The sequence below is a fragment of the Pseudophryne corroboree genome, chromosome 2 (assembly GCF_028390025.1).
Source record: "Pseudophryne corroboree isolate aPseCor3 chromosome 2, aPseCor3.hap2, whole genome shotgun sequence".
Classification (NCBI taxonomy): domain Eukaryota; kingdom Metazoa; phylum Chordata; class Amphibia; order Anura; family Myobatrachidae; genus Pseudophryne; species Pseudophryne corroboree.
In genome coordinates this window covers 920,557,626-920,580,362 of record NC_086445.1, presented here as the reverse complement: position 1 = coordinate 920,580,362, position 22,737 = coordinate 920,557,626, and the positions used below count along the sequence as shown (strand labels likewise).

The 22,737-nt window shown below is 47.8% G+C and overlaps 1 protein-coding gene across 2 annotated transcripts in view; it reads left to right on the top strand.

The window, feature by feature from the left end:
* MKS1 (MKS transition zone complex subunit 1) overlaps positions 1 to 22,737 on the top strand; it is a 154,163-nt gene that overhangs the window by 63,384 nt on the left and 68,042 nt on the right. For both annotated transcript variants that reach the window (XM_063956152.1, XM_063956153.1), the window contains 5 exons: positions 1,156 to 1,198; positions 5,589 to 5,651; positions 8,161 to 8,231; positions 17,969 to 18,038; positions 18,113 to 18,217. In XM_063956152.1, coding sequence (XP_063812222.1) covers positions 1,156 to 1,198; positions 5,589 to 5,651; positions 8,161 to 8,231; positions 17,969 to 18,038; positions 18,113 to 18,217 — 352 coding nt within the window. The remainder of the gene's footprint in view (positions 1 to 1,155; positions 1,199 to 5,588; positions 5,652 to 8,160; positions 8,232 to 17,968; positions 18,039 to 18,112; positions 18,218 to 22,737) is intronic.

The following is a 22,737-nucleotide window of genomic DNA, read 5'->3' as shown; positions in this document are numbered from 1 at the left end:
TCTATTTAAATGTGGTAATATGGTTGGTTTTCTGTTTTTGCGTATAGCAGAGATATATAAAATCGCCAACCAGTTAAAATCTACCTCTTATGGCATATTGCTACTCCGCAAAACTGGCTCTCAGTGAGTGATTGAATGCTTTGCCGAGCCCATCTCATAGGACATGTGCATGTAATTAAAAATACTTATTTAGAAGACTCTTATGAAAGTAATAGTAACCTACTCAGGGACACACATTTTAAATAATTTCAGCTTTCTTTTTTTTCTTTCTCTCTTTAAAAACAACTGTTCAGTTCAGCCTTGCTTTCCTGATCAGTCTATCCCTAGCATTATAAAGCCATCCCTTTCCTAAAATGTTTCATTCATTTTTTCCCCAAAAGTAGTTTTCGGATTTGTCTCACTTATTTCTGTATTAAAGGCCTGATTCAGAGAAGTACGCAAAGGCGGCGCTCCATGGAACTGAGCGGTTATCGTCAGACTGCGCATGTGCTGCGCTCACATTGCGCATGCATCATTGTGCCGCTGCAAACCCGCATGCAGTGAGGATCGCAAAGTGATGGACAGGAAGGGACCGTTTGGGGGTGTTAACATGGTGTTAGCTGGGACTGGTTGCTAATATACAGGCATGTCATAGCCGTTTTCTGTGAGTGAATCTGACGTCAGCTGCGTGCCTTAATGTACAAAAACATGTCGCCTGCATGACTACTGCTGGATCCAGTCTGCGTTGCCATAGGTCTACACTTCAGCCCAATATTTCTTGTTCTTGCGTATAGGCTGCGTATGTGTACGCAGTTGTAAATGAGTTGCCGTAACTCTAGTGGGCGTCTCTTCATTTCTTATTGGCAACTTCACTTGCTATCTGCAGTTGTGTTACAGGGGAAAAGGCTGGACATGTATTGTTATACACAGTGCTTATCCTTCCTGTGTCTCAGTACAACTAAAGGATCTACTAGCCTGAAGGTTACCACTAGAGCAGAAGCTAGCTTTCCGCTTTAAGTGGGCTGGGAAGAAGAGTTAGGTGCACCAGTGTCAGACTAATGTGCTATGTTGTACTCATTGGGTTGGCTTTATAAATGATCTCACTGCTGGGAACGTTATTGGTTAGATGTGCACACTTGTGTTTCCAATAAAGACTTTGTTTAATCTGGTTTACAGCCACCTGCTGGGACCATGCGGGTCTTTATTAATGGAGAGATTGGTGAGTTAATTTGAATTTTCAGCTTGTGATTTGCACCCTTCTTTTTCTTTACTCTGATGTATTGATCTGTGTAAATATCTAATGCAATATTATGTTTAATAACATAACCAAGTGCACAGAACCAGGAAATAGCACATTACCTGCAGCGGCGGCTCCTACCTTTCAGTAGGAGGGGGGCTGCCATTGGCCAGGTCCCGGTAGATGACCGTACCACTGCTGCCACGGGCCTGATCCTGGGAGAGGAGTGGGCCGTCGCTGCCAGCCAAGTCCTGGATTTGCCCATGCGCAGTCAAGCGGTGGCTTGACTGCGCATGTGCAAACCCCTGGCAGCTATTGGCTGTATCTGCTGCAGTCCATAATAGCCGGGGTTAGCACATGCACAGTCAAGCAGCCACTTGATTGCGCATGCGCCGATCTCTCCGAGGGGATCGCAGCCCAGTCTGACAGTCCCGGAGGGAAGAAACACCTGGGCTTGACTGGCAGGTAGGACTTCTAATAGAAGTCATCACGGCCAGTCACTGTGTAGCCAACGCAGTCTTAGACTACAACTGGCTCACTCCCTGCAGTGGCAGATTTTACTGGGGGGGGGCTGCACTCCTGCAGCCCATAGGTAAGATCCGCCACTGATTACCTAACTGCACATAGCCAGGAACTAGCACAGTACCTGTAATTACCAACTGCGCTGAGCCAGGAACTAGAACAGTACCTGTAATTACCAACTGCGCTGAGCCAGGAACTAGAACAGTACCTGTAATTACTAACTGTACTGAGCCAGGAACTGGCACAGTACTTGTAATTACCAACTGCGCTGAGCCAGGAACTAGAACAGTACCTGTAATTACCAACTGCGCTGAGCCAGGAACTAGAACAGTACCTGTAATTACCAACTGCACAGAGCCAGGAACTAGCACAGTACCTGTAATTACCATATGCCCATAGCCAGGAACTAGCACAGTACCTGTAATTACTAACTGCACAGAGCCAGGAACTAGCACAGTACCTGTAATTACCAACTGCGCTGAGCCAGGAACTAGAACAGTACCTGTAATTACCAACTGCACAGAGCCAGGAACTAGCACAGTACCTGTAATTACCAACTGCACAGAGCCAGGAACTAGCACAGTACCTGTAATTACCAAATGCCCATAGCCAGGAACTAGCACAGTACCTGCACTTACCAACTGCATTGAGCCAGGAACTAGCACAGTACCTGTAATTACCAACTGCATTAAGCCAGGAACTATCACATTATCGGTAATTACTAACTGCCCATAGCCAGGAACTAGCACAGTACCAGTAACTTCCAAGTGCACAGAACTAGGAACTAGCAAGGCACCTGTAATTACTTACTGGACTGAGCCAGGAACTAGCACAGTACCTATTATTACCAAGGGGGTCATTCCGAGTTGTTCGCTAGCAGATTTCGTTCGCTGCGCTGCGATCAGGCAAAAAAACGGCACTTCTGCGCATGCGGCGCAGTGTGCACACGCGTCGTACTATTACAACGAACGATGTAGTTTCACACAAGGTCTAGCGAAGCTTTTCAGTCGCACTGCTGTCTGCAGAGTGATTGACAGGAAGAGGGTGTTTCTGGGTGTCAACTGACCGTTTTCAGGGAGTGTTCGAAAAAACGCAGGCGTGCCAGGAAAAACTCAGGCGTAGCTGGGCGAACGCAGGTCGTGTTCGTGACGTCAAAACAGGAACTGAACAGTCTGAAGTCATCGCAAGCGCTGAGTAGGTCTGAAGCTACTCTGACACTGCACAAATTTTTTTTGTAGCCGCTCTGCGATCCTTTCGTTCGCACTTCTGCTAAGCTAACATACACTCCCAGTGGGAGGCGGCATAGCGTTTGCACGGCTGCTAAAAACTGCTAGCGAGCGAACAACTCGGAATGAGGGCCCAAGTGCACAAAGCTCTAATGGCCCATAGCCAGGAACTAGTCAGTTACCACCCACACACAGCCTCCTCCTTACAATCACCTTAGCGAACGCCCGTGCGATCAGATTTTTGGAACAATCCCATCGCTGACCGGCGATGCCCTATGTTGCTGTCTGACGCGAGTGCGCATTGCGGTGCATACGCATGCGCAGTTAGTACCTGATCACCCGCTGTGCGAAAACGCACAGCAGCGATCAGGGGGCCGATTCAGACCTGATTGTTGCTGTGTGTTTTCTTACAGGCTGTGCTCAGGTCTCAACTGCGCATGCATATGCACCGCAAAGCGCAGGCGCGGCGGACCAAAGCTACGGGGATCGCCGGTCAGCGACGGGATGGTGCGGAAATTCCGAACGCACCAGCGATCGCAAGGAGATTCACAGGAAGAGGGTGTTTGTGGGTGGCAACTGACCGTTTCTAGGGAGTGTCTGGAAAAACGCAGGAAAAACCCAGTGTTTTGTGGGAGGATTTCTGACGTCCGCTCCGGCCCCGATCATCGCATTGGCTGAGTAAGTCCTGGGCTGAGCAGAAACTGCACAAACTGATTTTTGTGCAGTTCTGCTACACATGCGATCGCACACCTGCACACACACAATACCCTCCCCCTACCAATCAGGTCTGAATTATCCCCCCAGGTCTGAATCACCTCCATAGTCAGGAACTAGCACAGTATCTGTAAGCTCCAAGTGCACTGAGCCCTAACTGCCCATATCCAGGAAGTAGCACAGTATCTGTAATTACCAAGTGCACAGAGCCAGGAACTAGCACGGGATACTTTTGGGATGTCGGCAGTCAAAATCCCAGAGCCAGAATCCCGACTCGCAACCAGAAGACAGGTGCCGGAATACCGACATCAGTCAAAATGCCCACCCACTGGGAAGGTTAGGGTTAGGCTGCGGGGAAGGCAAGGTTAGACTGCTAGTAGGAGGAGGGAGGTTAGGCACCACTGGGCAGGGTTTGGCTGCGAGGAAGAGGGGGTTAGAGTTAGGCTGCGGGGAGGGGGTTAGGTTTAGGCACTACCGGGAGGGGGGGAAATGTAGTATACTTGCTGAACGCCAGTAGATTCCCTCCATCGGGATGCCGCTGTTTGTTTCTGACCCCTGGCATCCTGAACGCCGGGCACGCGTATCACACCCTAGCACAGTACTTGTAATTACTGAGTGCATAGAGCCCTAACTGCCCACAGCCAGGAACTAGCACAGTATCTATAATTACCAACTGCACTGAGCCAGAGACTAGTACTCTACCTGTAATTACCAACTGCCCATAGCCAGGAACTAGCACAGTACCTGTAATTACTAACTACACAGAGCCAGGAACTAGCACAGTACCTGTAATTACTAACTGCACAGAGCCAGGAACTAGCACAGTACCTGTAATTACTAACTGCACAGAGCCAGGAACTAGTACAGTACCTGTAATTACTAACTGCACAGAGCCAGGAACTAGCACAGTACTTGTAATTACCAACTGCCCATAGCCAGGAACTAGCACAGTACCTGTAATTACCAACTGCACAGAGCCAGGAACTAGCACAGTACCTGTAATTACCAACTGCACAGAGCCAGGAACTAACTAGCACAGTACCTGTAATTACCAACTGCCCATAGCCAGGAACTAGTACTCTACCTGTAGTTACTAACTGCCCATAGCCAGGAACTAGCACAGTACCTGTAATTACTAACTGCACAGAGCCAGGAACTAGTACAGTACCTGTAATTACTAACTGCACAGAGCCAGGAACTAGCACAGTACTTGTAATTACCAACTGCCCATAGCCAGGAACTAGCACAGTACCTGTAATTACCAACTGCCCATAGCCAGGAACTAGCACAGTACCTGTAATTACCAACTGCACAGAGCCAGGAACTAACTAGCACAGTACCTGTAATTACCAACTGCCCATAGCCAGGAACTAGTACTCTACCTGTAGTTACTAACTGCCCATAGCCAGGAATTAGCACAGTACCTGTAATTACCAACTGCCCATAGCCAGGAACTAGTACTCTACCTGTAGTTACTAACTGCACAGAGCCAGGAACTAGTACAGTACCTGTAATTACTAACTGCACAGAGCCAGGAACTAGCACAGTACCTGTAATTACCAACTGCCCATAGCTAGGAACTAGCACAATACCTGTAATTACCAACTGCCCATAGCCAGGAACTAGTACTCTACCTGTAGTTACTAACTGCACAGAGCCAGGAACTAGCACAGTACCTGTAATTACTAACTGCACAGAGCCAGGAACTAGCACAGTACCTGTAATTACCAACTGCCCATAGCCAGGAACTAGCACAGTACCTGTAATTACTAACTGCACTGAGCCAGAGACTAGTATAGCACCTGTGCAACTCTAGTCAAATGGTCAGTGCAACTTTCTTTTAGGCTGTAGGGGGGACATTCCAATATAACATTTGGATACTAATCTTCATTTTATCTCTCTTACCCCAGTGTCTGCTCAGGAATATGAGTTTAATCATATTTATGTGCATTACTTCATGGAGCTGCCTAAGAGTAAGTATGAAATGGAAAAATGAATGTGTATGCAATGTCTATAAGGGATGTAGTTATGTGACCGGTGGTCACAATACCTCCCCGTACACCCCAACCACTTACAATCCCAATAGTCTGCATGCTGGCTAGCAGGGACCATTCCCACTCATGGGTGTCCACGACACCCATGAGTGGGAATAGAACCTGTGGCGAGCGCAGCCCGCCGGGATCCCGCCTTCGGTATGGTGGCCAGTGATGTCCTGACTGCCGGTCTCACATACCGAACCCATCTATACACATTATGTTACTGATTCATGAACAGAATTTATACTGATGATGGGGAAGAGACAGTAGATTTAATTTAGCACCAGCTGGTTTTTATTCCTTTGAGGCTTTAATTGATTGACAATGAATCACCGATTGCATAAACCACCTAATAAGATCATCACAGTTTGGGAAAATTATGAAATTGTGATCAGTTTATAGTGTTCACGCTAGGATTTGGGCAAGGCGCCGGACTGTGGGGGGCACGTGCGTGTGCTGCGAAAAAGGGGCGTGGCTACCCAAAATAGGGGGCGTGATCATTTTACGTAAATAAAAGTGGTCTGTTCAGGCCACAGATGATAAAACAGGGGGCGGGGGCGGCCGGCGGCATCACTGTTGGGGGCATGCGTGGGCTTCCCCCAAGCTCTCTCTCTCAGCGTGAATGGATGCCGCGCGCATCTTAAAACAGCCCTGCTAAAACAGCCTAGCGTGAACACTAAGTTTAGTGTGGAGATGGGGCTAATGTGCAACTCTATCGCTGTTATGTATCTGGTTGGTGTGCCCTTAAGCAGTCTTATATCTCAGTGTGAAATAACCTAGACAAGTTTTCTATTAAACTAACATTCTTTTATTGATGAAAGCAGAAAACACTGCAGTAACACTGTCCCATGAATATGTATAGGAGAGCACCAAGACTAGTGCAGAGCTCTATGCTAAAAGAACTATAGTCATTGTATCCAGAGAACTGGTCCAGCTGATAGATGGCGATCCTCTTCATAAAGTGTAATATCTTCCCACTTTCAGTTACCATGTTGTAGGACTTCCCACAAAGAGGGTACTTAGATAACAAAGGCCGAGATTCAATTGTTATATCGCGCCTGATCTCCCATCTAAAGTGATGGGAGATTGCGGGACGATATTTATTTGATCTATTTTATCGCACATATTGCTCCCACAGCAGTCGAATTTAGCCACTTAAAGTGGCTCAACCCTACTAAACTAACGAGTCACTTTTTGCTAATTTTAGCTCGCTCCCCCTGGGGAGTACCGAGCTGAAATGATGTTATCGCGCCAGTGGGCAGAAACAATTGAATAGCTGGCGGCAGGCATAAACGGGAGGGGGGAAAAACAATTGAATCTCGCCCAAAGTCTCTCTGGGATTAGGGCCTGCTCGCTGCACTGCCTGTCACCAGCTTCCCACCATCTCACACGGAATTAGCAGGCCACCTGCTGTGAGGGCTCAGGTAAATCTTGTAGGCTAGGGTGTTACAACTTTAAACTGGCGAGAGGGGATGCCAGCCGGCTTAATATTTTATTTAATAAATCTGGCACCCTATTCTCACCACATTTTATTTATAAAGTTCTGAGATGATCATTCTATAAATGTGAATGCATCACATGTAAAGATGGGCAGGACCAGAGGAGCTTACAGTTTAGCTGGTGTGAAGGACTATTAATACAGGTTGAGTATCCCATATCCAAAACGCTTGGGATCAGAAGTATTTTGGGGTCATTCCGAGTTGATTGCTCACTACGGATTTTCGCAGTGCAGCGATCATGGCAGAACGGGGCTAATCTGCGCATGCACCGCAATGCGCAGGCGCGTCGTACGAGTACACAGTGGTTCGTTACCCAGCGATGGCTTCTACGACAATTCCGTTCGCACAGCCGATCACAAGGAGATTTTCAGAAAGAGGGAGATTGTGGGTGTCAACTGACAGTTTTCTGGGAGTGTTTGGCAAAACGCAAGTGTGTCCAGGCATTTGCAGGGCAGGTGTCTGACGTCAGTTCCAGGAACAAAAAGACTGAAGTGATCGCAAGGACTGAGTAAGTCCAGACCTACTCTGAAACTGCACAAAATGTTTTTGCAGAGCTCCGCTGCAAAAACGTTCGCACACTTGCAAAGCAAAAATACATTCCCCCGTGGGCGGCGACTATGCGTTTGCACGGCTGCTAAAAGTAGCTAGAGAGCGATAAACTCGTAATGAGGGCTAAAGTGTGTGTACATTGAGCCATCAGAAAACAAAGGTTTCACTATCTCCGTCTCACTCAAAAAATTCCGTATTTCGGAATATTTGGATATGGGATACTCAACCTGTATATATGTTGGTAGAATAATTTGAGTGACAGGTGGTTGGGAAAAGTTGTGGGTGGTTGCTGTGAGGCAGAAGCATTATCAGCCACTGATAGTAAATCAGGCATAGGTGACTTGGAGCTCCTCATTAACCTTATTTTGCATGTTATTTCAATCTTTTTGCTTTTGCAGACTGGTCCAGCCCTGCATTCCAGGAGCTTTCTGGAGTAACCCAGAGCTGTAGACCTAAAACACTTGGAAGAGTAAGTACTCATGTTTGTTTGGTATAGTATATGGGGTGAAGCAGAGTGACACTCAAAGTCAGTGCAACACAAACCACAGAACCGTCACACCAAATACTACTGTAGAGTTTATGTAAGGAAATGTAAAGCATTGTTTGAACTATTGTTTTTTTCCCTATATGTATGTAAGAAAAATAATTAGAAATTCAATTAAAGCTTTGTCAATGTTTTCCAATAGATAATTATTATTGTTATGTTGTATAATTCAATACAAGCCGTAACGCTGTAGACACATAGGGGTATATGCAATTGCGGTCGAATTCCCGAAAATGTCGAAAAACTGAACATTTTCGCCCCCAAAAAAAATCGACAATGCAATTCAGTACTTTTCGTCAAAAAAACGGCCATTCCAAATTCGACTTTTTGAAATTCGACATATGTCAAATTCGACATTTCTGCAATGGTACAAATGCGGCATTTCGACAAAAGTATATTCAATTGAAGATTGTAAATTCGACAACAGTGCTTTTAGACAGTAAATTCGTCATTTTCAATCCACCACACTTTGCCGGCGGAATCTAATAAAAAAATGTAAAAACATGTTTTTTGTGTGTTTTTTTTATTGGTAATAGCATATCTATTTATATTAGAAGGGATTAGGTACTTGGTTTGTCTATTTAGGATGCACAAGTATTATTTGTATATTTAAAAAAAAAAAAAAAAAAAAAAAAAAAAAAATATATATATATATATATATATATATATATATATATATATATATATATATATATATATATATATATAATTTTTTTTTTTTAATGGAATGGGGTAAAAATCCGGAAAAAAAATGCGTGGGGTCCCCCCTCCTAAGCATAACCAGCCTCGGGCTCTTTGAGCCGGTCCTGGTTGCCAAAATACGGGGGGGGAAAAATGACAGGGAATCCCCCCCTATTTTAACAACCAGCACCGGGCTCTGCGCCTGGTCCTGGTGCAAAAAATACGGGGGACAAAAAGAGTAGGGGTCCCCCGTATTTTCTGTACCAGCACCGGGCTCCACTAGCTGGACAGATAATGCCACAGCCGGGGGTCACTTTTATACAGCGCCCTGCGGCCGTGGCATTAAATACCCAACTAGTCACCCCGGGGTCCCCCCCCCCCCCCCCAGCCACCCAAGGGCCAGGGGTGAAGCCCAAGGCTGTCCCCCCCCCCCCCCCCCCCCCCCATCCATGGGCTGCAGATGGGGGACTGATAGCCTTGTTGAAAATGTAAGAATATTGTTTCTCTGACGTCCTAGTGGATGCTGGGAACTCCGTAAGGACCATGGGGAATAGCGGCTCCGCAGGAGACTGGGCACAAAAGTAAAAGCTTTAGGACTACCTGGTGTGCACTGGCTCCTCCCCCTATGACCCTCCTCCAAGCCTCAGTTAGATTTTTGTGCCCGAACGAGAAGGGTGCACACTAGGTGGCTCTCCTGAGCTGCTTAGTGAAAAAGTTTAAGTATAGGAAGGAGAGGAGTAAGGACTATACTCGTGGCTCCGGATTGGCCAAGAAGGACTTGGTACCCGGAACTTCAAGAGATGCTCACGGAGGACCCGTGGCCTCTACCTCTAAGAAAGGACCTGCTCCAGCAGGGACCCTGTCTGTTCCAAGACTTACCGCGGCTGCGTTTGACGGCATGGCGGTTGAACGCCGGATCCTGAAGGAAAAAGGCATTCCGGATGAAGTCATCCCTACCCTGATCAAAGCCAGGAAGGATGTAACCGTGCAACATTATCACCGTATTTGGCGTAAATATGTTGCGTGGTGTGAGGCCAGGAAGGCCCCTACAGAGGAATTTCAACTGGGTCGTTTCCTGCATTTCCTGCAAACAGGACTGTCTATGGGCCTAAAATTAGGGTCCATTAAGGTTCAAATTTCGGCCCTGTCGATTTTCTTCCAGAAAGAACTGGCTTCAGTTCCTGAAGTTCAGTTGTTTGTCAAGGGGGTACTGCATATACAGCCTCCTTTTGTGCCTCCAGTGGCACCTTTGGGATCTCAATGTAGTTTTGGGGTTCCTAAAATCACATTGGTTTGAACCACTCACCACTGTGGACTTAAAATATCTCACATGGAAAGTGGTAATGCTGTTAGCCCTGGCTTCAGCCAGGCGTGTCTCAGAATTGGCGGCTTTATCCTATAAAAGCCCTTACCTAATTTTTCATACGGACAGGGCAGAATTGAGGACTCGTCCTCAATTTCTCCCTAAGGTGGTTTCAGCGTTTCACTTGAACCAGCCTATTGTGGTACCTGCGGCTACTAGGGACTTGGAGGACTCCAAGTTGCTGGACGTAGTCAGGGCCCTGAATATATATGTTTCCAGGACGGCTGGAGTCAGAAAATCTGACTCGCTGTTTATCCTGTATGCACCCAACAAGCTGGGTGCTCCTGCTTCTAAGCAGACTATTGCTCGTTGGATTTGTAGTACAATTCAGCTTGCACATTCTGTGGCAGGCCTGCCACAGCCAAAATCTGTAAAAGCCCATTCCACAAGGAAAGTGGGCTCATCTTGGGCGGCTGCCCGAGGGGTCTCGGCTTTACAACTTTGCCGAGCAGCTACTTGGTCAGGGGCAAACACGTTTGCTAAATTCTACAAATTTGATACCCTGGCTGAGGAGGACCTGGAGTTCTCTCATTCGGTGCTGCAGAGTCATCCGCACTCTCCCGCCCGTTTGGGAGCTTTGGTATAATCCCCATGGTCCTTACGGAGTTCCCAGCATCCACTAGGACGTCAGAGAAAATAAGAATTTACTTACCGATAATTCTATTTCTCGTAGTCCGTAGTGGATGCTGGGCGCCCATCCCAAGTGCGGATTGTCTGCAATACTTGTACATAGTTATTGTTACAAAAATCGGGTTATTATTGTTGTGAGCCATCTTTTCAGAGGCTCCTCTGTTATCATGCTGTTAACTGGGTTCAGATCACAGGTTGTACGGTGTGATTGGTGTGGCTGGTATGAGTCTTACCCGGGATTCAAAATCCTTCCTTATTGTGTACGCTCGTCCGGGCACAGTATCCTAACTGAGGCTTGGAGGAGGGTCATAGGGGGAGGAGCCAGTGCACACCAGGTAGTCCTAAAGCTTTTACTTTTGTGCCCAGTCTCCTGCGGAGCCGCTATTCCCCATGGTCCTTACGGAGTTCCCAGCATCCACTACGGACTACGAGAAATAGAATTATCGGTAAGTAAATTCTTATTTTTTTGCAGAAGAACTACAAGTCCCAGCAAGTCTCCCCCGCAAGCCGGTACTTGGAGAACCACAAGTACCAGCAGGCGGGGGGGAAACGGGCCTGCTGGTACCTGTAGTTCTACTGCAAAAAAAATACCCAAATAAAAACTGGACACAGACACCGTGAAAGTATAACTTTATTACATAGATGCCGACACACATACTTACCTATGTTGACACGCCGACTCTGGCCACATCTCCAATGTCGACGTCCGGGGTACCTGAAAATAAAATTATACTCACCTGATCCAGTGTCCAGTTCTTTTATTGTAATCCACGTACTTGGCAAAACAAAAAAACGCATTTACCCGAACCAGACGGACTGAAAGGGGTCCCATGTTTACACATGGGACCCCTTTCCCCGAATGCAGAGACCCCCCGCGACTCCTGTCACAGAAGGTCCCTTCAGCCAATCAGGAAGCGCCACTTCGTGGCACTCTCCTGATTGGCTTTGCGCGTCTGAGCTGGCAGACAGCGCATCTCACAGCACCTCCATTAGTTTCAATGGTGGGAACTTTGCGGTCAGCGGTGGGGTTACCCGCGGTCAGCCGCTGGCTGCGGGTGACCTCACCGCTGACCGCAAAGTTCCCACCATTGAAGATAATAGAGGGGGCTGTGCGATGCGCGTCTGACAGCTCCGACGCGCATACAGCCAATCAGGAGAGTGCCACGAAATTTTTTACCGTTTTTTAAACATTTCTAAAAATCAAATCAAAATCCGTCAAATCGTCCGTTTTTCGACAGCGGGACTGTCGAATTCGTTTTTTATTGAATATGTCTAATTCCGGCACCCACCTGCCGGATTTCGACGGTCGAATTTAAAAACGGGCGAAAAAGTGCCGCAATTCGCCCGGAATTGCATATACCCCATAGAAGGTAACTGGGTCATAACCACATGCTACATGTATCTGTTCCTATGTATGGCACATTGCACAGGCCATGTGTCATTACACTGTAAAAAGTATATGTACTGCCAGACATTGGGTTCTGCAGAGCACATTCTTAAATACAGCTGAATGTCCCCTGGACTATATACCCATTTAGTTTCCTGATTCCAGACATAAGATTAATATAAAATCACTTTTTAATTTTTTAAATTTATTTATTTTTCATATAAACTTAGGAGAAAACACAGGTGTCATGGTTGGAACACATGCTTTGCTTTATAGCTTATACCAGGGGTATTCTACATGCATCCCTCTTGCTGCTGTAGAACTACACACCCCAGCATGCCTTGCAACAATTTTGCTTTTAGGGCATGCCAAAACTGTGCAAAAACCTACTAGGATGTGTAGTTTCCCAGCAGCTGGGGGTTTGCATGTTGGATACCAATGGCTTACACCTTCATTACAGCATGGTCTGGTTCCATGCACAAATGTTGATGAATATCGGTCAAGGGATATCCTGCATGCATAGGTCCTTGCTGGGTAGCTTAGCCATGTTAGCCTGGGCAAGGTGAAAAAAGGAGATTTATGGTAGACTTACCATGGTTAAATCTCTTTCTGCGAGGTACACTGGGTTCCACAGGGAATACATCGGGGTGTAGAGATGGATCTTGATCCAGGCACCAACAGGCTAAAGCTTTAGACTGTCCCAGGATGCATTGCGGGGCCTCCTCTATATAACCCCGCCTCCAGGCACTGTGAGCTCAGTTTTAGTTAACCAGTTCAATGCAGAAGCCAGTAGGTAAAAGAAAAGGCAGATGTTAGTCACATAGAATCACGTTCTCACGACAGGAGAAGGGACCAGCGGCTATTGCCATACAAACCCAAAGAAGCTAAGTGTGTCAGGGTGGGTGCCCTGTGGAACCCAGTGTACCTCACAGAAAGAGATTTAACCATGGTAAGTCTACCATAAATCTCCTTTTCCGCAGCGGGGTACACTGTATTCCACAGGGAAAACATTGGGGATGTCCTAAAGAAGTTCCTCAAGGGAGGGGATGCACCTTAGCGGATATGAGAACCCTGCGTCCAAAGGAAGCATCCTGGGAGGCGGAAGTATCAAAGGCATAGAACCTAATAAACGTGTTCACTGAGGACCATGTAGCCGCCTTGCACAATTGTTCTGCGGACGCACCACGGCGGGCCGCCCAAGAAGGTCCAATAGACCAAGTAGAATGGGCCTTAGCAGCAGAAGCCGGGAGCCCAGCCTACGCATAAGCTTGTGCAATCACCATTCTAATCCATCTGGCCAAGGTTTGCTTATTCGCAGGCCAGCCACATTTGTGGAAACCACAAAGTACAAAAAGGGTGTCTGAACTCCTGATAGAGGCAGTCCTCTCCACATAAACATGGAGAGCCCTAACCACATCCAAAGAACGCTCTTTGGAGGACAAGTCAGAAGAGATGAAGGCCGGAACCACAATCTCTTGGTTAAGGTGAAAAGATGACATCACCTTAGGCAAATAACCTGGACGGGTTCGGAGAACTGCGCGGTTGCAATGAAATATCAAAAAGGGTGGACAACAGTACAAAGCGCCTAAGTCTGATACCCTTCTGGCAGAGGCAATAGCCAATAAGAAAAGGACCCTAGCCGTACACCATTTAAGGTCCATTTACTCGAGGTTCAAATGGAGACTCTTGCAGGGCATTCAGGACAACAGACAGATCCCATGGAGCCGCAGGAGGCACATAGGGAGGCTGAATCCGCAGTACGCCCTGAGTTGAATGTATGAACATCAGGAATAGACGCAATTTTACTCTGAAACCACACCGACAAGGCAGATATATGAACCTTGAGAGAGGCCAGGCGAAGTCCTAAATCCAGGCCTTGTTGCAAAAAAGCCAGAAGTCTGGAGGTACTAAACTTGTAAGCATCGTAATTCTTAGCAGCACACTAGGTGAAGTAAGAATTCCAGACCCTTTAATAAATCCGTGCTGAAGCCGGTTTGCGAGCCTTTAGCATAGTGTGGATAACCGCCTTGGAAAATCCTTTGGACCTCAGGAGTGAAGCTTCAAGAGCCACGGCGTCAATGCCAGTCTGGCCAGGTCCGGGTAGACACAAGGGCCCTGAACGAGGAGGTCTGGGCGTTGAGGAAGTAGAAGAGGACGCTCTATCAATGGACCCTGCAGGTCTGAGAACCATGTCGTGTGGGCCACGCTGGAGCGACTAGAAGTAGTATTCCTCCTTCTTGCTTGAACTTCCGTAGTACTCTGGGCAGGAGTGACACTGGAGAGAACACGTAGGGCAGCTGAAAGTTCCATGGAATTGCCAGTGTGTCCACGAACACTGCTTGTGGATCCCTTGTTCTTGATACGAAGACCAGAACTTTGTGATTGTGTAGAGACGCCATCAGGTCTACATCTAGTAGGGACCACTTGTCCACTAGGAGTTGAAAGACTTCTGGATGAAGACTCCACTCTCCGGCGTGCACGTCCTGACGACTGAGGAAGTCCGCTTCCCAGTTGAGGACCCCCGGAATGAACACTGCCGATATTGCTGGCAGATGTCGTTCCGCCCAACAAAGGTTTTTTGACACTTCTATCATAGCCATACGGCTTCGAGTGCCGCCTTGATGATTTATGTAAGCCACCGTGGTGGCGTTGTCTGATTGTACTTGAACAGGCCTGTTCTGTATCAGAGGTAGGGCAATGGTCAAAGCATTGAACACTGCCCGCAATTCCAGAATGTTTATCGGGAGGAGAGATTCCTCCCTGGTCCACCGACCCTGGAGAGAGTGTTGCTACAGCACCGCGCCCCAACCCCGCAGACTGGCATTCTTAGTCAGGAGAACCCAGTTGGGATTCCAAAAGGGATGGACCCTGCTCAACTGCTGGTTCTGTAGCCACCAGCTCAGTGACAGACGATCCTCCGGAGTCAAGGAGATAATTTGAGACCACTTGGAAAGGATTAACCTCTGCAGAGGGCGGGAATGAAATTGAGCATACTCTACCATGTTGAACGCTGACACCATGAGGCCTAGTACTTGCATCACCGAGTATATCGACACTCTTGGGCAAGAGAGGAAGTATCTTATCTTGTCTTGAAGTTTCAGGACTTTCTCTGTAGACAGAAACAGTCTTTGGTTGTGTGTATCCAGCAGTTCCCCCCAGGTGCACCATGCTCCGAGCAGAGACCAGCGAGGACTTCTTCCAATTGATGAGCCACCCGTGGGCTTGTAGGAAGTTTACCGTCGGTTGTAGATGACTGAGGAGGACATCTTGGAAGTTCGCTAGGATCAGCAAGTCATCCAGATACGGCAGGATCTTGATTCCTTGGCGATGCAGATGAGCCGTCTTCACGGCCATAAACTTGGTGAAGACCCGATGGGCCGTGTCCAGTCCAAACGGCAGATCCTGGAACTGATAATGAAGGTTGCCAATAGCAAACCGCAGATATTGCTGATGCGATATGGCAATAGGTACCGTATATGCAGATAGGCATCTTGTATATCCAGGGATACCATATAATCTCCGGGTTCCATGGCCAGTACAATCGAGCGCAGTGTTTCCATACGGAACTTGGACACTCTAACAAATTTGTTCAGTGATTTGAGGTTGAGTATAGGCCGGAAAGACCCATTGGGCTTCGGGACTAGATGGGTCCTCCGCATATAGTATCCTCCGTATAGTATCCTCCATATAGTATCCTCCGTATATATATATATATATATATATATATATATATATAAACAAAGCGCGGTCTGAGACCGGATGTATATATCAGAATACTTGTACAATATATTCTGGTAGAGTTACACTTGTTCTTAACTAACGCTGTCTTAAAATGACATGTACAATACTTAAGTGTCTGTAGAATCACAGTGCTGATAAATCAGCAGGCGGATTTACAGAGGAGACCTTGCCCTACAGTCCCGGAGACCAGTCGCAGCTACTGTGAGAAGATGGATACTGTATTATCCGACAAGTGTTCCCCTGCTCTGATGGACATAGTGGGGTCCCTGCACGGCAACAGTGTCTACGCCAGCGTCGCGGTCCGTTTCAGACTGTGACCGGAATGCGATTTAATGGCGCCTCCGCCGCAAGTGCCCAGGAACAGCCAGCGAGAGTATGCGACGCCGCTAGGGAGGTGATGGAGCCACAGCACAGTATGTCACCCTGACATATGAAGTGCTGCAGCCCTCGAAGTCTTCTAAATAGCTTTTTCAGGGTTGCCTGCGCAGCCCCCCCTGTTAAGTGACCTGGTTATGCAGGCACCAACTCTAAAACTGAGCTCACAGTGCCTGGAGGCGGGGTTATATAGAGGAGGCCCCGCAATGCATCCTGGGACATTCTAAAGCTCTAGCCTGTTGGTGCCTCTGGATCAAGATCCATCTCTACACCCCAATGTATTCTCTGTGGAACACCGTGTACCCCGCTGCAGAAATTACCCCCAGAGTTCTAATTTTCATTTTTGTTATAACCACTCTAAGGGTGTGTACAGACGGTGAGATATTTTCTTTAGATTTTGACTATATAATCAAAATCGCAAGAAAAGTTAGTGCAGATCACAAGGTGATAGTTACCTTGCGATCCCGATGCGCGGTCCCACCAGGTCAGCATCGCAAGAAAAGATAGACTGTGCAGGCAAGTCAGTCCTAGCTAGATCGGTGTACTATCTAGTTCCTCTCACATGTCAATGACATCTCACATAAGCCAAAATCTCACATAAGCTAAAATCGTAAGCACACATAGTCCATATCTCAAGAAAAGTTAGTCAAAATCTGTGCTATCTGGGCTCCGGGGAGTTCAAGGGAAATCGCAAGTGAAAATTGGGCATAGCAAGGATCTCACCGTGTGTACAAACCCTTAGGGGTAATTCAGTCCTGATCGCTCCTCTGCGAATTTGCAGAGGTTTGCGAGCATATAGTCACCGCCCAGACAGAGTGAATACTTGCCCCGTGCAAGTCTGCGCACGCCTTGAGAATATCTCTGCAAACCCCGATCAGCTGCAGATCCGTTCGCAACTCCCCATCGATTGATTTTTCCAGTGTGTGCAGTCTGTGCGTAGCCCAGGACCTACTCAAAAAAGTTGCTAGATTTTTTCACAGTTTGGCCTCGGGCGAGTGCACTATGATCCATACCCATGCGCAGTTGATCGATAATCGTCCGCCTTGCGAATTCACACAACAGCGATCAAGTCTGGATCGGGTCCTAAGCTTACATTTTGAAGTGCTATGTCAACTGTCTCCATGTATCGCACCATAAAGCTCCACTGCCTTTTTACCAGTGCAGATGTTGGCTCTTCATGCTGTATTTTTTCCAGCAAAATTCTGTTTCAACATTTTTAAATGAACAATTTCTGTGAGGGGTGCAGGATTCCCTGCAGGAGGTTTAAGGCTGCAGAGGATGAATGTGGCCAGTCAAAAATGTCGCTATCCGTTGAATGCTTTTCAGATGATTTCCCTATGCATTCAGAGATGCTGTTTGTCTGAGGAACATGAAAGTCTCCTCCTTAATGCTGAACAGATATTGTTTTGTCTTTTAAATGTGTACTCAAATTTCCCCTGAGATCTGGACTATTGTTACTCATTGCTCTAATTACTCTTTCCTCAGGAAAATGTGGCCTATTTCTCCTATCCTTTCAGCTTTGAGCTTTTCCTGTCTGAGGAGGTTGAGTCTGAGGGTAAGTTAAAAGATGTTACGTATTTTAGAATCTAATTCATTCAGATATTTAATATTTTTAATTGATCATACCAGATATCGCTCAGTGGCCAGTTCTATACTTTGAGGTCCTTTCTCTGGATTTTTGGCAGAGGTATCGAGTTGAAGGCTATGGATATGTTGTGTTACCTCAGACGCCAGGTGAGAAGCTGTTTCACAGTACTCTAAAATCAGTACTTCTATGACTAGGCTCTAGGTGTCCTTATACATAAAATACTGCAAACTGTGCTGTAAATTGTAGCAATCATTCAGATTTAGGGGTATATGCAATTAGCGGCGAATCGCGGCAAATTATCGGCCGTTTTTCAACTCGACACAATTCCACAGGCTAATTTCGGCAAGTGGGTGCCGAAATTGACCATATGCAATAAAAAACGGATTCAACAGTCCCGCGGCCGAAAAACGGCCGATTTGACGGATTTTGATTAGTTTTTTTAAAAACGGGAAAAACCCGAAAAAAAATGGTGTGGGGTCCCCCCTCCAAAGCATAACCAGCCTCGGGCTCTTCGAGCTGGTCGTGGTTCTAAAAATCCGGGGGAAAAATTGACAGGGATCCCCCGTATTTTTAAAACCAGCACCGGGCTCTGCGCCTGGTCCTGGTGCAAAAAATACGGGGGACAAAAAGAGTAGGGGTCCCCCGTATTTTATACACCAGCATCGGGCTCCACTAGCTGGACAGATAATGCCACAGCCGGGGGTCACTTTTATACAGCGCCCTGCGGCCGTGGCATTAAATATCCAACTAGTCACCCCTGGCCGGGGTACCCTGGGGGAGTGGGGACCCTTCAATCAAGGGGTCCCGTCCCCCCAGCCACCCAAGGGCCAGGGGTGAAGCCCGAGGCTGTCCCCCCCCATCCAAGGGCTGCGGATGGGAGGCTGATAGCCTTGAGAAATGTGAAAGAATATTGTTTTTTCTCTAACGTCCTAAGTGGATGCTGGGGACTCCGTAAGGACCATGGGGAATAGCGGCTCCGCAGGAGACTGGGCACATCTAAAGAAAGCTTTAGGACTATCTGGTGTGCACTGGCTCCTCCCCCTATGACCCTCCTCCAAGCCTCAGTTAGATCTCTGTGCCCGAACGAGAAGGGTGCACACTAGGGGCTCTCCTGAGCTTCTTAGTGAAAGTTTTAGATTAGGTTTTTTATTTTCAGTGAGACCTGCTGGCAACAGGCTCACTGCATCGAGGGACTAAGGGGAGAAGAAGCGAACTCACCTGCGTGCAGAGTGGATTGGGCTTCTTAGGCTACTGGACATTAGCTCCAGAGGGACGATCACAGGCCCAGCTTGGATGGGTCCCAGAGCCGCGCCGCCGGCCCCCTTACAGAGCCAGAAGGCAGAAGAGGTCCGGAAAATCGGCGGCAGAAGACGTCCTGTCTTCAACAAGGTAGCGCACAGCACTGCAGCTGTGCGACATTGCTCTCAGCACACTTCACACTTCGGTCACTGAGGGTGCAGGGCGCTGGGGGGGGGCGCCCTGAGACGCAATAAAAACACCTTGGATGGCAAAAAAAAATGCATCACATATAGCTCCTGGGCTATATGGATGCATTTAACCCCTGCCAGAATCCATAAAAAAGCAGGAGAAAAGTCCGCGAAAAAGGGGCGGAGCCTATCTCAGCACACTGGCGCCATTTTCCCTCACAGCTCCGTTGGAGGGAAGCTCCCTGTCTCTCCCCTGCAGTCACTACACTACAGAAAGGGTTAAAAAAAGAGAGGGGGGCACTAATTAGGCGCAGTATTAACTATACAGCAGCTATAAGGGGAAAAACACTTATATAAGGTTATCCCTGTATATATATAGCGCTCTGGTGTGTGCTGGCAAACTCTCCCTCTGTCTCCCCAAAGGGCTAGTGGGGTCCTGTCCTCTATCAGAGCATTCCCTGTGTGTGTGCTGTATGTCGGTACTTTTGTGTCGACATGTATGAGGAGAAAAATGATGTGGAGACGGAGCAGATTGCCTGTAATAGTGATGTCACCCCCTAGGGGGTCGACACCTGAGTGGATGAACTGTTGGAAGGAATTACGTGACAGTGTCAGCTCTGTATAAAAGACAGTGGTTGACATGAGACAGCCGGCTACTCAGCTTGTGCCTGTCCAGACGTCTCATAGGCCGTCAGGGGCTCTAAAGCGCCCGTTACCTCAGATGGCAGATATAGACGCCGACACGGATACTGACTCCAGTGTCGACGGTGAAGAGACGAATGTGACTTCCAGTAGGGCCACACGTTACATGATTGAGGCAATGAAAAATGTTTTACACATTTCTGATAATACGAGTACCACCAAAAAAGGGGTATTATGTTCGGTGAGGAAAAACTACCTGTAGTTTTCCTGAATCTGAGAAATTAAATGAGGTGTGTGATGATGCGTGGGTTTCCCCCGATAACAACGGATAATTTCTAAAATGTTATTGGCATTATATCCTTTCCCGCCAGAGGTTAGGGTGCGTTGGGAAACACCCCCTAGGGGGGATAAAGCGCTCACACGCTTGTAAGGGCTCTACCTTCGCCTGAGATGGCCGCCCTTAAGGATCCTGCTGATAGAAAGCAGGAGGGTATCCTAAAAGGTATTTACACACATACTGGTGTTATACTGCGACCAGCAATCGCCTCAGCCTGGATGTGCAGTGCTGGGTTGGCGTGGTCGGATTCCCTGACTGAAAATATTGATACCCTAGATAGGGACAGTATATTTTTGCCTATAGAGCATTTAAAAGATGCATTTTTATATATGCGTGATGCACAGCGGAATATTTGCCGACTGGCATCAAGTCTAAGCGCGTTGTCCATTTCTACCAGTAGAGGGTTATGGACACGTCAGTGGTCAGGTGATGCGTATTCCAAACGGCATTTGGAAGTATTGCTTTATTAAGGGAGGAGTTATTTGGGGTCGGTCTTTCAGACCTGGTGGCCACGGCAACAGCTGGGAATTCCACGTTTGTACCCCAGGTCGCCTCTCAACATGAGAAGACGCCGTATTATCAGGCGCAGTCTTTTCGTGGACAAGCGGGCAAAAGGTTCCTCATTTCTGCCCCGTGACAGAGGGAGAGGAAAAAGGCTGCAGAAATCAGCCAGTTCCCAGGAACAGAAACCCTCTCCCGCCTCTGCCAAGCCCTCAGTATACGCTGGGGCTTTACAAGCAGAATCAGGCACGGTGGGGGGCCCATCTCAATGAATTTCAGCGCGCAGTGGGCTCACTCGCAAGTAGACCCCTGGATCCTTCAGGTGATATCTCAGGGGTACAAATTAGAATTCGAGACGTCTCCCCCTCGCCGTTTCCTAAAGTCGGCTTTACCGATGTCTCCTTCTGACAGGGAGACAGTTTTGGAAGCCATTCACAAGCTGTATTCCCAGCAGGTGATAATCAAGATACCCCTCCTGCAACAGGGAACGGGGTATTATTCCACACTGTTGTGGTACCGAAGCCGGACGGCTCGGTGAGACCGATTCTAAATCTAAAATCTTTGAACACTTAACGTACAGAGGTTCAAATTCAAGATTGAGTCACTCAGAGCAGTGATTGCGAACCTGGAAGAAGGGGACTACATGATGTCTCGGGACATCAAGGATGCTTACCTTCATGTCAAAATTTACCCTTCTCACCAAGGGTACCTCAGGTTTATGGTACAGAACTGTCACTATCAGTTCAGACGCTGCCGTATGGATGGTACACGGCACCCCGGGTCTTTACCAAGGTAATGGCCGAAATGATGATATTCCTTCGAAGGAAGTGAATTTTAGTTATCCCTTCCTTGGACAATTCCCTGATAAGGGTAAGATCCAGGGAACAGTTGGAGGTCGGTGTAGCACTATCTCAGGTAGTGTTGCGGCAGCACGATTGGATTCTCAATATTCCAAAATCGCACCTGGTTCCGACGACGTGTCTTCTGTTCCTAGGGATGATCCTGGACACAGTCCAGAAAAAGGTGTTTCTCCCGGAGGAGAAAGCCAGGGAGTTATCCGAGCTAGTCAGGAACCTCCTAAAACCGAGCCAAGTCTCAGTGCATCAATGCACAAGGGTTCTGGGTAAAATGGTGGCTTCCTACGAAGCAATCCCATTCGGCAGATTCCACGCAAGAACTTTCCAGTGGGACCTGCTGGACAAATGGTCCGGATCGCATCTTCAGATGCATCAGCGGATAACCCTGTCACCAAGGACAAGGGTGTCCCTCCTGTGGTGGTTGCAGAGTGCTCATCTTCTAGAGGGCCGCAGATTAGGCATTCAGGACTGGGTCCTGGTGACCACGGATGCCAGCCTGCGAGGCTGGGGAGCAGTCACACAGGGAAGGAATATCCAGGGCTTATGGTCAAGCCTGGAGACATCACTTCACATAAATATCCTGAAGCTAAGGGACATTTACAATGCTCTAAGCTTAGCAAGACCTCTGCTTCAAGGTCAGCCGGTGTTGATCCAGTCGGACAACATCACGGCAGTCACCCACGTAAACAGACAGGGTGGCACAAGAAGCAGGAGGGCAATGGCAGAAGCTGCAAGGATTCTTCGCTGCGCGGAAAATCACGTGATAGCACTGTCAGCAGTATTCATTCCGGGAGTGGACAACTGGGAAGCAGACTTCCTCAGCACGACCTCCACCCGGGAGAGTGGGGACTTCACCCAGAAGTCTTCCACATGATTAAAAACTCGACAGGTATTGCGCCAGG